Source organism: Lactuca saligna, chromosome 4, assembly GCF_052625555.1.
Source record: "Lactuca saligna cultivar CGN05327 chromosome 4, ASM5262555v1, whole genome shotgun sequence".
NCBI classification, from domain to species: domain Eukaryota; kingdom Viridiplantae; phylum Streptophyta; class Magnoliopsida; order Asterales; family Asteraceae; genus Lactuca; species Lactuca saligna.
In genome coordinates this window covers 90564620-90577756 of record NC_136420.1, presented here as the reverse complement: position 1 = coordinate 90577756, position 13137 = coordinate 90564620, and the positions used below count along the sequence as shown (strand labels likewise).

Here is a 13137-nt window from a genome sequence, read left to right as displayed (position 1 = left end):
AGAGAAGAGTTTGTGGTGCAATCATTGGACGTGGTAAAGCTTCTAGATCCAACATCTCCTTCATCTTAAGAAGCTTTTGGAGATATGAAGCTCATACCTTGATCATCTATTGTCTAAATTTCCTCTTGAGCTTGTTTTGGTCTTTTTCGTCCCTTTTGGAAGGTCTTGATGAGTCAAGACCAATTGAGATGCCAAAGCTTGTAGATCTAGATGTTTAGTGGCCTCTTTCAGTTTAAAGATGCAAACTTTATGGTGTTTGTGATCTCCATGCAAACATTAAGTGATTTAATAAGCTCTTTTGGGCTTTTAGGCTTCATTAAGCCATGCATGCACGTAAATTTGGCAACTTTACGTGATTATCTACTTCAAGGAGGTCAGATCTGGGTATTAGAGCAAGTATCTTAACCAAATAAGCGCTAAATACAAAGTTGGCAAGTCAGAGGAGCACGATGGGCGTACAAGCTCGTACGCGCATCATACAAGCCCTTAAGCGTCTACACTTATCGTACAAGTTGAGTACGTCCCGCGTACTCTGTGATATTTGGGCTTTCGGTGGTGGGCTCCGTTTTTGGACTCTATGAGTGGTGGGCTGTATCGTGGGCCTTAACCTGGTTAGGCTAGGTGGACCGGTCTCCTTTGTGGGTTTATAGTGTCATGGGTTGGGCCTCTTGAGCCCTAGGCCTATTATTGTAAATAGGCCAAATATGGTTGGGCCCATTAAAAAGGAAAATGCTTTTAGTCCATATTTGAAGAATCTTGTCTTAAAGATTTTGGACCTTGGTTAGGTTTGTATCATAATCTAAATTAGGGTATTTGGTATATTTATACAGTGTGAGATTTTGGGATTGGTAGCTGAGCAATTATTATTTTCAGCAGACCGAAGGTGAGTCTCTTCCCGGTATTACAAGTCGAAGGCACCAAGGCCGACCCATTATCTTTTTATGTCATATGTTAGTTGTAGTGTGTTACATGTGTGATCGGTTGAAACACACCCCATGGAGGGGGCCAATATGATATGTCGGGTTAAAATACTATGACATGTTGGGTTGAAATATACCCCAGGGCAGGGGTCCATACTTGTGATCGGGTTGGAATGAACCCCAAGGCGGGGCCCATTGGTTTGTCTAGTATGTGATATTTTGGGAAAACTCACTAAGCGTTAGCTTACAATTTGTATTGTGATTTCAGGTACTTCAGGTTCTAAAGGGAATGACCCGACTTGATGGCGCAATATTCACTCTCCATTATTTTCCACATTCCCTGTTACTGACACTTTGATGATTTTAAATGATGATTATGTATTGGATTTTTGTATTAAACTTATGATTGTAACCTTATTTAAAAATGAAAAATTTTCTCTGGTTTTTGGGTTGTTACAAACATGGTAAAAAATGAAGAAGTATGACCTAGATCTTATGCAAGGTCTTCAAACCACCACCAATTCCTAGATATATAAGATATGATGCTCAAGGGATTCAGAGAAACCATAAAGTTGCAAACTTTATCTCTTCAAATCATAGGGACCAAAACATGACATAAAACCTAGATCTAAGGAGGAAAGCTATAAAATGTGGAAACTTGAGGACTTACAAAGAGTCCAGAAGATGTACATAAGTTAGGGACAAGTTTTCTAGCTGAACTAAGGCACCAACTCTTCTTCTTCTTCCTTCAAAACCACCAAAAGCTTGCAAAATGAACACAAAAGCCCCAAGAGGCTAGGGTTTGCTTCAAGGGTCGATTAGGAGGTGATGGAGGCTGAAGGTGGAGGAAACCCTAGCCATCACTTCATTTAAATAGGGCTCAAGCCCGCAAAATTAGGGTTTTAATCATAACAGGTCACCACGTTGTCACATTGTAGGATTCAAGATAAGCTTCGCAGTCAACCTTGTCATACCATGTGGTGGTGGTGCCACGTCTCGTGACTGTTCATTTAATGCAAAACTTAACAAATAATATAAGAAATAATACTTCAAGATTTTGAATGTTACAAGAACGCTGAAAAACTTGTAATATGTAGTAGAATTTTTTTTGTCTACATGTATATATAAAAAAGAGTTTTTACCAATTAAAAAATTTAAACAGTACATTTGATATTAAAAACTAAATGGTTTTTAACGTTTGATAATTATAGTTTAATTATAGTTTAGAAAAAAATACTTTATCATCATTATATTTTAATTTTAACTTATATCTACGTGTACATATTTAAAAAAAAATTTTATTTATGTCAAAAACTCTTCTACAAATAAAAATTATAATTTTCATTTGGGAGTTTTAAGGTGTCCTAAAAAAACAAACAAACACGATTATACGAAAAAAAACAAAACATAATTTTTTTTTTTTTTAATTTTGATTTTAATAATTATTCATTCTCGTGACATTACTTTGGCTTCAAAGAAAACAGATTTTACCCTGAAGTTCATAACCTCGTCCTTCTCTCCTGCAACACCTCAAAAACCCCATTTTCCTTCTCACAGATCCTCAAACTTTCATCAACCAAAAAACCAAATCAATCTCCATACAAATTCAACATCTGGTTTCCTTTCGATCTCGATCTGCATCTCCGTCAGTAGAAAATACTTTGCTGTGTGTGCTTCATTGGTGATGAGAGAGAAAGAGAATGAGAACACCATCACCAAGTGTAGCTCCATTGAGCAGTTGTAGTACAAGCAGAAGTACCAGTTGTACACTTGTAGGTAGAGGTGTTGGTGAAGACGATCAACATTGGAGGAATTTCGATAACTCGGTCAGTGCGGTGTCGTTTGGACTTGTCGCTACTGCAATTCTCATTTCTATGTTCCTTGCCATGGCTCTGTTTGAAAGGTTTCTCCGGCCACCTTCCTCCGCCGCCGCAGCCACCGCCGCTCGTAATCGTGGAGATCTCGAGTCACAAATGGTTGCCCATGGGAAACTGGAATTTCCATCTCCAAAAGTACGTTATCCTCCTCCTCTGCATTTCCCCAAAAATAAAAATTCTTTCAATTTTATTTTTTATTTGTATGCTAATTTATGGGACAACGTAGCCTTTTTTCCTTTTTTGATATATTATCGTTGTTTGTTTGTTTGTTTTTTTTTTTTTTTTTTAAATTGCAAGATTTTCTATTTTGAAAAAATGATAGTAGTATATTTGAGAAAACAAATTAGGGCAAACTGTTAAAAGTTGAGACTTAATAGGAAATGTCTTTCTTATTAAGTTGTTCTTTTAAAAAAAAATTCCATATTTATCTCTAATTCTCTATCACATTAAGTAAAGAAACACATTTATAATTCTAATTGTATAACTTAACTTATCAGATTAAGTTTTTGTCGTTGTTAAGTTAATATAAAAGTATAAACGCCAACATAATTCGTAAAAAAAAAAAGTATTTTATTCCTTTTAGGGAGAATTATAATGAGATGTTCAAGTTGGAAGGACATTGGGTTCGAATCATTCTGATAATTAATAAAACAGGAATTAAGACTTTATTTCATTTTTTTTCACAATTGAATGTGTTTAGTGAGTGAATAATTGCTGTTAGTGGATTCAAAAGTAGATTTTGGGAATTTTTCCATATGATTTTGTCCAAAGGGACGGAAAAGGGAGATAACTGATAAAGATTAGACAAGAGAAGATTTGAGATTAAACTTTAAAGATAAAATTAAATCGGGGAATTAATGTTTTAAAAGTCAGTATTATGTTTTTAAACAATCATCATTCAAAGCAAAAGAAAACACACGAGTTGGTATCAAAATTGTGAATAAAATAGTTATGTTCGTGAAATATATTAGTTAATTAAAGGGTTAAACGTCAGAAATAACAATGTAGTTTTATTAATTTGTTTATTATCGCATCTTATTTTCACTTATTCTTGTGATAACAATGTGCTTTGGAAAATCTGTCTAACTATAACTATGCCATTCAAATACAAAAGCATATTTTATAAATGAATCGATTTTTCAAAATAGAATATTTTTAATGGATTTTTTTTTTTCTGAAACTACCATATTGTGATTAAAAAAAATGTGAGTATTATGCTATAATACACACATAAAAAGGTTAGAATTTAGCATGATGCAAAATGTTAGTCATCTACTCCATGTGTTTTCTATTTATTATTATTATTAACACCAGTTTTATTTTGTATTTGTATTTCTGTCTTTTTTAAGTAATCATTAGTTTCTCTTCAAAAGTGATAGGCAAAAACAGAAAATCAGTGACTATTTTATTGATTTAGTCGTTTGACTGTTTTATTTTAATAATTAAACCATTGTATAATTTTATCCTTAAAAACACCATTTGATTAGCTACGAGTTCTTTTGAAATACATAAAACTACAACATACTTTCATTATTTTATCTACTTAATCGTTTAACTACAATTTTATTTCATTATAATATTAGTTCAGTGACTCAATAAACAAACAAAAATAGTTTGGTGCTCAATCAATCAAAAAATAGGGAGTGTGTGTTGCTACTTGCTACATCTTTTCCGTGGTATTAGAACCGGGTAACTGAAAAAAAAAATTAACCGAAATACATAGAACTTTTTTTAATATAAAAACATAAATAAATAAATGTTCTTTCATTTTCAAATTATTGTTTAATTGACGCTTCATGTGCATTTAACTACAAATATTATTTTGTTACTGACAACAAATTTAAATGTTTCCTTACTTTTACATCGTCAACTTTCATTTTGTGGACCACCTTTAGATAAACGTCCACCGCCATCATAATGTCATATAAGTTACCCAATATAAAAAAAAAAAAAAACAAATTAAGAAAAAGTAACGATAATTCCCCTTTAGTTGATGAAATTCAAAAACCCAATAAAATGTTGGCATTATCAGCAAATTTTCAAAAATTAAATTCTTGGATTGTCGTGTGGTCATCGTACTTGATACATTTACTTAATATTTGCCTCAGAGTTTTATGTACTATATAATCATAAGGACAAATTGCAATAAATTACAACCTACATTACTCTTTTCATTAATTAAGCTATTTTGTTATATTATTTACTCGTAATAGCAATGCATTTACATTTCTTTACCTATAATACCAATATACATTTTTAATGATACTAGACAACAATATACAATATGTTACTTTAAACTTGGAGAATGTAATTTATTTATTACTCACGATAACAATCTACTTAAATTTCCTTACACATAAAAGCAACATATTTATATATAATATCAACACACTTTCGTTTCTAACCGATACATAACAATGTATAATAAAAAGAATAGATTGTCCAAAAAATACATGTTTGATGTTGTTATCGGTTAAAAAATAAAGTACATTACCAACTATTATCTTTTTTTATAGTTATAAAATGGTTCTTTTCCTTTAAAGAGAGTTAATAAAATATTAATAAAAAGGGGAATTATTAAACAAGTTGAATAGAGTATAATGGTGTGTTTGCTTTTTATGATTTGTTAGGACCAAGAGGTCACCTATTTAGCCTACAAACATGTGGTGATGTCCAAGTTTCAATTAGTAAACCAAACAAAACTTTTTCTACTTTTAATATCTCCTTCAATCTTGGTACCCTAAAAACATTATTGTTTATTACCAACCCCATGTGACTTTTAGGTACAACATCAAAATAACATACATTTTTCACTCATTCCTTATCATTTAACTTTTATTTTTCTCTATTATAATAGTATTATATTTTTTGATATATCTATCTTGGTTATATCAATATCATCTGTAAACAAATTTATAATTGGATAAATCTTTTCGAGATGTAATGTCTTGATAAAAAAAGTTAGTTGTAAAATACAATATGCAATAGCCAAATATGTAACATCGAAGCGAATGTTAAATCCGTAAGTTTCCATATGATGACGGTATGTACAGAAACTTATTTTATTAAATAAAATCTTATCCATGATTTGAGGATAAAAGAAGTCAAACGTCTTCATGTCGTCTGTCTTTTATTGATTATTATAGATTAATTTTAACCCAACATATTGTCTTATGTATTAATAATTTAATATGGTAATATAAGAGTGGTTAAAGTCAAAAATGCCTTCTAATGATCCTCTCCTATGGTAGCCTTTAACTATATTGATTTTTCATATACGATGAATAAAAAATATACCAATTATTTCGGTCAATTTTTAAATACTTTTAGAAAATTATTTCTTACATTTAAGCCTTGTTCTTTTTTACTTGTTACGAGTGCATGCAGGCTAATATTTATGCAAGAGAAGTTTCTGTATTAATGCCCGGAGAAGAAACCCCGACTTTTATCGCGAATCCTGTCCCTTCAGTAAACAAGTAAAGAACATGTTTAGAGGAATTTTATTTTTTGGGTTCATGTGTTTTTATATTTATTTTGTGTATTTTTTTTATGTTTATTTAAAATCATGTATTTGCATACTATACAAAGTGCTACATAAAAGACAACGCGCCATCATTTTATCGTTTATTTAAGCAAATAACTTAGTTGGTTAATTTGATAAATATGTATTAGGTTTAAATGTTTTATTTATGTAACAAGTTGTTTTCTAGACAAAACAAATGATAACGTTTTGATGTAGGGCCAAGATATGCAATATTAGTATTTCACATGTAATATGTTTTGAAGCGTGGTAAATAATTTGTTTTGGTTAAATATATTGCAAAAAGTGAAACAGTGTTGAATGATGTCTTTTTATAGTAGGTATCTCGCCAATCGAGCCAATGAGGTAAATGATTGTGTGATAATGTTGCATATTTTGTTACTAAGCATTGCAAATTTATCTAAGAACATGTTTTTGCATAAATTGGAAGAAATATTAAATATTTTTGCATAAATCGATGCATGGCCAAACATTGTTGTACAAAATTGTAAAGAAATGAAACGTTAGTGTGTAATTGATAAAGGGAAAATAAAACAGACTATATCATGTGGGCCTTACTTGTTTCAATAACAAACTATATCATGTGGGCCTTACTTGTTTCATATTGCATTACAATATTACATAACCATTTGTTATGTGTTTGTCGTGCCTTACACCAACAATTGAGATTGAGACAAACACCGGAACAAAAATTGCAAATATTACGTACATCTTTTGTGCAAAAGATTAAACTATTTCGAATGTATTTGGCACACAATATAACATGCGAGAAAAAAAAAAAAAAAAAAAAAAAAAAAAAAAAAAAAAAAAAAACTAACACTCATTTTTTATCAACAAAATTAAATTGATAACTAAACATAGTATAGCGTGGTCTAAATATCGTCCGCCCCCAAGACTAATTTTTGCACACAGAGATACATATTTAAATAAATGAGTGAAAAAAATTATCCTATAAAATGATCAAAATACCATCTTAACTAAAAATGGGACTTAATTGCTGATTAGAAAAGGGAAAATACCACAAAGGTCTTTAAGTTTGCTATTTTTTTTTTGATGAATTTACCCAACATCGAAGTTTTTGTGTGGAAGTCTTAAATCGTAAAGTTTCTCAAAATTGATATTTATCAAGTAACTTTTCTCTTATTAGGTTATATCTGTTGATGTGTCATTCAGCATGGTCGTTAAACCCTTAAAACTGTTACACACCTTCTCTGTCGGGCAGATTCTGATTTGTAATAGTTTCTTTCTTTATCAACATTGCAGTCGTCGATCTCACCGGAATTGGCTCAATCTGCCGCAGCTCAAGCCCTCTTTCTTTTTCGGTGCCTTTCTCCGGACCCCTCTGCCATTGGTTGCATGATCGTTATCGTCGCCGCTACTCCTCTCTTCTTATACAAAGGAACCACTGTTGGCCGTCGCTTCTTCTCTCTCATTCTCTGACAAGCAGTGGTTAGCTGTCATCGTTAGAGCTCTACCAATCTCATTACCGCTGTCTTCATTTATGTTATGTTTTTTGTTTTTTTGTTTTTCTAGTTTAATCGTCGTTTCTTCTCTCGGCTCGCCTCTCTTCTTATACATTTGGTACAATTGGATGATGCTGCATGTTAGTAACATTAAAGCTTTTGTAATGGTTAACCCTAATAATGTTATTCGTTTGTTTAATTCAAAGTACCTTGCCATTTGTTTAATTACATACAAAATACATTGACATATGTTCAATTAATGTAATTTTTGTTATCTTTCTTTAATTGTGGTATTTTGATCATTTTATAGGATAATTTTTGGCTACTACTGACACAATTTTTTTTTATATGGGTTCTGAAGTAGAAAGATGAAGTAGCAAGACGGGATAAACCCTAATTCCTTATGTTTTGTTTTGGTTCTAACTGATTGTGAAGTTATCCTTTAATGTCTGGTCAACGTATTAAAGGGGGGGCTTTAAGTTTATTCACGTGGGTCTTTTTTTATGCCAGGTCATTCGGTTATCAGGTCATCAAGTAATGTAACCGGTTATTTGGGTTTTAGTGAAAGGTATTTTATAATGTAAGGGCTTTTGGTGGTGTAATGGTGTGTATGTGTTAGAAATGGCTTCATTAGTGGATTATTCCAAGAACCCATATGTTGGTTTATACAAACCGTTTTTGGATCGAATGAAGTGAACTTGGAGCTTCATGTTACATGAATCATGGACTAGAGGAATAATCCGTTACAACAATAGATAAGTATAAGGACATATTTCTTAATATTTTAATTGAGTGATGAAAATTTACGTAATACAAGTATAAGTGATGAAATTAGAGCTCAAGTTTACCATGCTAGTGATTGGCAACGTGAAGGATGATGAGGAGGAAATAAGTACCAAATACATGATTTACGATCTAACTACCGAATGAAACAAAATGAAACTAATGATTGGTGATATTTGTGAGTCCCTTGTGCAACTCAATTTTTGTATCGCAAACTATGTAGTCTCAAGTTGTTATCATATTTACTTTGAGAAGTGTGGCACTACAAGGATTGTAGCAAGAAAGGGAAAAAGGAAAGAAAAGAACTTATGCCCATTTAAACTTTATGCAACATAAATGTACAAAGAAATATAATTCCAAGTTAAAGGCGTGATTGATAGTTTGATACCCATAAATATTAACGAAAGTTTAAAATTTTGGGTCTATATGAGGGTGATAATGAACTCAAACTGTTGATGTTAGTCAATCTAAGGATTATGTTATAAAGTTGCTACTATTGAACCTGAGTTTGATGAGGGCAATGCATATGATAATGTCCTTAAGGTAGTGATGAACTTATCATGTTACTAGAGTCACGGTACAAAATGAGGAAATTGAAAGCAATAGACATAACAAATTATACATCATAATTAACATGCAACCGGTTGTGTTGGTAATACTAAAGTCATTATCTTTTTAAATTATGAAACATTTCTACATTTGTCCTATTACTTACGCTATATATCTATACATCAAAAACATGAACTAAATGAAGATGATGATGGTCAAGGTGATGTTGATGAGGGTGATTGTGATGCTCAAACACATGAAGCAAAATTCGATAAGGGTAATGTAGGTGATGATGTATGGAATGGAGTTGATGCTAAAGGCCACGAGAAACAACTTTCGTTCAACAATAAGAAAAGGAAACCATATGAGATATTAAACTGAAAAAAAGTTTTTTTTATTTTTTTTTATTTATTTATAACAAAGATGGTGGTAATGGGATAGTTTACTTGGGCATATATTTAGCTAGCGCTATTTTATTTTATTTTATTTTTTTGATACACCCACTACTTGTAACATTAATTATCTTGTTTTTTTTGTTATCAAGATGGTTGTTTTTTTTTTCTTTTTTTGAAAATTTGTTTATAGTTTTGGTACAATTGGATGGTTGTTGCATGTTAGTAACATTAAAGCTTTTGTAATGGCTAACCCTAATAATGTTATTCGTTTGTTTAACTCAAAGTACCTTACCATTTGTTTAATTACATACAAAATACATTGACATATGTTCAATTATAGCCAAAGTACAACATTATTTACTCAATGACAACATAAATACATTACAATTTCAGACATAACAAAGTACATTTACATATCATCTTCTACACAAAACTACATTTCACTCCCATATAAAGCAAATACAAAAAATAGTAATAATAAAAACACACAATAACAATATCTCATGATTTGACAATTTATATGAAATTGATAGGTATAATATCATCCTAAACTTTTACTTTACCCATCTTCTCTTTCATAACTTCAACTTGGTGGGTCAATCTATTTTTTAAAAATTGCAATTATCTTTTAAGGTACTACCAAAAGAGTAAGGTTATTTAACTAAGAACTCTTCAAAAGTTAGAAAAAAAAAAATCTACCTTAAAATTAAAGAAAGCTCAAAACCTTCTACCTAAGGTGTCCCATGTTCTTCCGACCGAAATTGTACGAACAAACACCACACTTGCACCGAACGACGAACAATCACTACACTTGCATTAAACAACTTCGTTTTTGGTTGAAGAGACATTCTCCTAACAAGAAACTTTTTTTTTTTTTTTAATTCTTTTCAACGTATCTCTCATTTATTAAGGAAACATATTGTTATGGATGCAAATGATACGAGCTACTCGCGAGTTATCCAAACTCAGATTGTTAAAAGCTCGAAATTAACAAGTTGAGTTGTAATGAACTCAAGCTCGAGCCTAAAATAAGTTCATTTAATAAACAAGCTTGATCTCGAGCCGAAGGTTCGTTATAAAAGTCAGTCCCAACTTTTTTATATATGTTTCATGAGTAGACCCGACAATTTATATATATTAATTTCATGAAAACATATCAACCACAAATTTGATACGAAATAATCGCATGATAAAAAATAAGTTTTATCTTAATTTTAAAAATATATCTATATCATGTATGTCATGTTGTGTCGTGTTTCTCACATATTCGGTTATTCCGTGTCATGAATTGCTAGGTATACATGTGGGTGGTGCCCTACCTCGCACACTACTCACGATACACAACCCACACCATAGATAACCAGCCAAAGAAATGGTTATGTGATTTCATGCCAACTTTGAAGGAAAAAAAAAACAAAAAACAAACTTTGCAAGTTTAAACTTAATTTATAAAATAAAAAAAAATAAAAAAAACTGTTATGGTAAATTCGTCAAAAAAAAGGAAGCAAATTTAAAAGCTTTTGTAGCATTTTCCTAATTAAAAAGTACTAAATAGTAAATACGATATTTACAACCCAAAAAATATAATTTCGATGAAAAATAAGTAAGTACATTTCATCAAAAAAAAAAAAAAAAAAAAAAAGGCAAACGGCGTCGTCTAAGTCGGCGACCTGGCACTATAGGAAAATGAAGCACTCTAGGGAAACAAGAGGGTTTTCCAACGACTCGGTTGTCTGCGGCTCCGGCGAGGCGGCACCGTCGTCGGCCTTTTCCACCGTAATCTTTTCTTCACTTTCCACGGTGTTAACAGGTATCACGTCACTGGATTTCTCAGCGGGACTTCTGTCCCTTATTTTCCGACTTTGACCTGCTTCACCACGCACTGCCGGTGACCTCGACCTCCGAGCCGTGACTTCTCTCCGGGCATCATTGGGTTGTCCTACATTTCGTTGGCGTTGTACGTTCGTCGTAGTCCTCGACGGCGACTGACGTTTTTTCTCCGGAGAAGGAGCCATTTGCCTTCTAGCCGCAGGTCTAGTGACTCGTTCCTTCTTCCCAGCAAGTTCGCCTGAAGTCACCATCGGACGTTTTCTGACAACCCTCTTGGCCGGCGGAGACCTGATTTTCACTTTCTGGGTGACTTCACCTTCGTCGTCCATCTCGATTTCGTCTTTCTTAGCATCCGCCACCGTCGCCGTTGTTGCAGCAGAGAAGCTCTCACTGTAACTATACATTTCCGACATCTCGGAAACATTTTCTTGAACTTCCTCTGATGGTTTTTTCGTTAAATCAACGGCGCTGCGTTCCTCCGATTGAAGAATCTGTGGGCGGTCTACGACGACTGTCGGTGGAGTTTTGGGGACGATGGGGGTTTCAGAAAGGACTTCCTTTACCGTCTCTTCTTCGAATGCCGGTGGAGGAGAGTGGGAAGCAGGTCTAGGCTCTGTTTTGAGCTTGGATTTATCCGGTTGACGGTGGTTTGCGGCGGTGGTGCCTAGACAGCAACCCATTGGGAAGGAGGATTTGGTGGTGGGGTCTGAAGAGTACAGTTGAATTTGGGGATAAGAAATGCTAACTTGCTTAAGGTTGGTGCATTAAATTGGAGCAATTTGAGGCGATAACTTTGTGTTTGGAAACTAGTGATAAAAATGGTATTTTAAGAGAGGTTAAAAAGAAAAAAAGTAATGTGTAATAAAAATGGTATTTTAAGTTTTTTGGGTTATAATTTATAACGAAAAAACAGTAGCGTATGTTTATTAATTTGTTTTTAACATATTTCGTTTATATTTATATTTTTATGTATTCTAACATTTTATTTCTAAAATCTAATCCAAATAAAAAAGTGTAAATAAAATATATAGTAGACAACGCTATAGGTATAAACTATAAAGGATAGGATGACATTTTGTTTTCTTTGCTAAAGCAAAACCTTTTCACATGTTATCAATTATTTATTTTCTCATTTATTCGGTTCTTAGATAATCTTTTGTAATACATAAGGTTTTATTTCTCAAAGGAAAAAAAAAATCCAAATGATCAAAGAATTTAGAAAAAAGCATATATTTTTCCTAGCGTGATATATTTATTTGACTATATGACATAATCAAATAACAAACTCAAACCTAGCAAAAAATGCCACAATTAAAAGGAATAACCTAGCAAGTAACCATCTTTGATGATGTTAGTGGTGTCGTCAAACCTAACAAGTAACTTTCACAAATCACGTATTAAAATAATTACATATCGATGGATTTTTTAGTAACATAATCCAATTATTATACTCAAAATTTCAAGCATATATGTATGTAGAATAACAATATTGTTGGGTCCTATGTTCTAGAAAGAGCTTAAGGTAAATCACTCATCCTATTCGGGTCTTGGATCAAATCCAAAATTTACAACAGGTAAATGTAAAGCTCGTGATATGTTACATATGATGACCATTAAAAATTTACTAACATGTAAATGTAAAGCTCGTGATATGTGACATATAATGGTCATCTATTGCATGAGTTCATAAATACCCGAAAGGATATTTGCTTTAGTAAAAATGATGTCCATCACGGAGAAATGACAATTAGAGAAACCTTGGATTTCTGTAATTAATTC

General features: G+C 32.2%; 2 protein-coding genes across 2 annotated transcripts; one reads left to right on the top strand and one right to left on the bottom strand.

The window, feature by feature from the left end:
- The first annotated feature begins 2385 nt into the window (after positions 1-2385).
- On the top strand, positions 2386-6450 carry LOC145042366 (uncharacterized). The gene is made up of 2 exons (XM_078990762.1): positions 2386-2932; positions 6185-6450. Exons 1-2 carry the CDS (start codon positions 2621-2623, stop codon positions 6275-6277), a joined length of 405 nt encoding a protein of 134 aa, XP_078846888.1. The 5' UTR covers positions 2386-2620; the 3' UTR covers positions 6278-6450.
- A 4564-nt stretch (positions 6451-11014) lies between these two features.
- LOC145042365 (uncharacterized) lies at positions 11015-12157 on the bottom strand. The gene has a single exon (XM_078990761.1). It carries the CDS (start codon positions 12036-12038, stop codon positions 11205-11207), a length of 834 nt encoding a protein of 277 aa, XP_078846887.1. The 5' UTR covers positions 12039-12157; the 3' UTR covers positions 11015-11204.
- Positions 12158-13137: the final 980 nt, after the last annotated feature.